General features: G+C 61.1%; 1 protein-coding gene across 1 annotated transcript in view; it reads left to right on the forward strand.

Moving 5' to 3' along the window:
- The window catches only part of BMP4 (bone morphogenetic protein 4), a gene marked incomplete at its 3' end in the record, with an annotated part of 2,026 nt that extends 1,428 nt beyond the window's left edge, over positions 1 to 598 (forward strand). The window contains 1 exon segment of the mRNA XM_010076757.1: positions 1 to 598. This exon segment is cut by the window's left edge and continues 6 nt beyond it. Within this exon segment, the coding sequence (XP_010075059.1) occupies positions 1 to 598 (598 nt within the window).
- Positions 599 to 602: the final 4 nt, after the last annotated feature.

Raw genomic sequence — 602 nt, forward strand, 5'->3', positions numbered from 1 at the left:
AAATGAGGTGATCTCTTCGGCGGAGCTCCGGCTGTACCGGGAGCAGGTGGAGGAACCGAGCACAGCGTGGGAGAGGGGTTTCCACCGGATAAACATTTACGAAGTGATGAAGCCGCTGTCGGAGCGCTCTCAGGCCATTACGCGCCTGTTGGACACGCGGCTGGTGCACCACAACGTGACGCGCTGGGAGACCTTTGATGTGAGCCCGGCCGTGATCCGGTGGACCAAGGACAAGCAACCCAACCATGGGCTGGTGATCGAGGTGACCCACCTCCACCACGCACAGACTCATCAGGGCAAACATGTCAGGATTAGCCGATCTTTACCTCAAGGGCACGGGGACTGGGCTCAGCTCAGGCCGCTCCTGGTCACTTTTGGGCACGATGGGCGAGGCCACGCGCTCACCCGCAGAGCCCGCCGGAGTCCCAAGCACCAGCGTTCTCGCAAGAACAAAAAAAACTGCCGCCGCCATGCCCTCTATGTGGATTTCAGCGACGTGGGCTGGAACGACTGGATTGTGGCACCCCCGGGGTACCAGGCGTTTTACTGCCACGGGGACTGTCCCTTCCCTCTGGCCGACCACCTCAACTCCACGAACCATG

The sequence above is a fragment of the Pterocles gutturalis genome, unplaced genomic scaffold (genome assembly GCF_000699245.1).
Source record: "Pterocles gutturalis isolate BGI_N339 unplaced genomic scaffold, ASM69924v1 scaffold2403, whole genome shotgun sequence".
In the NCBI taxonomy this organism is placed as follows: Eukaryota; Metazoa; Chordata; class Aves; order Pterocliformes; family Pteroclidae; genus Pterocles; species Pterocles gutturalis.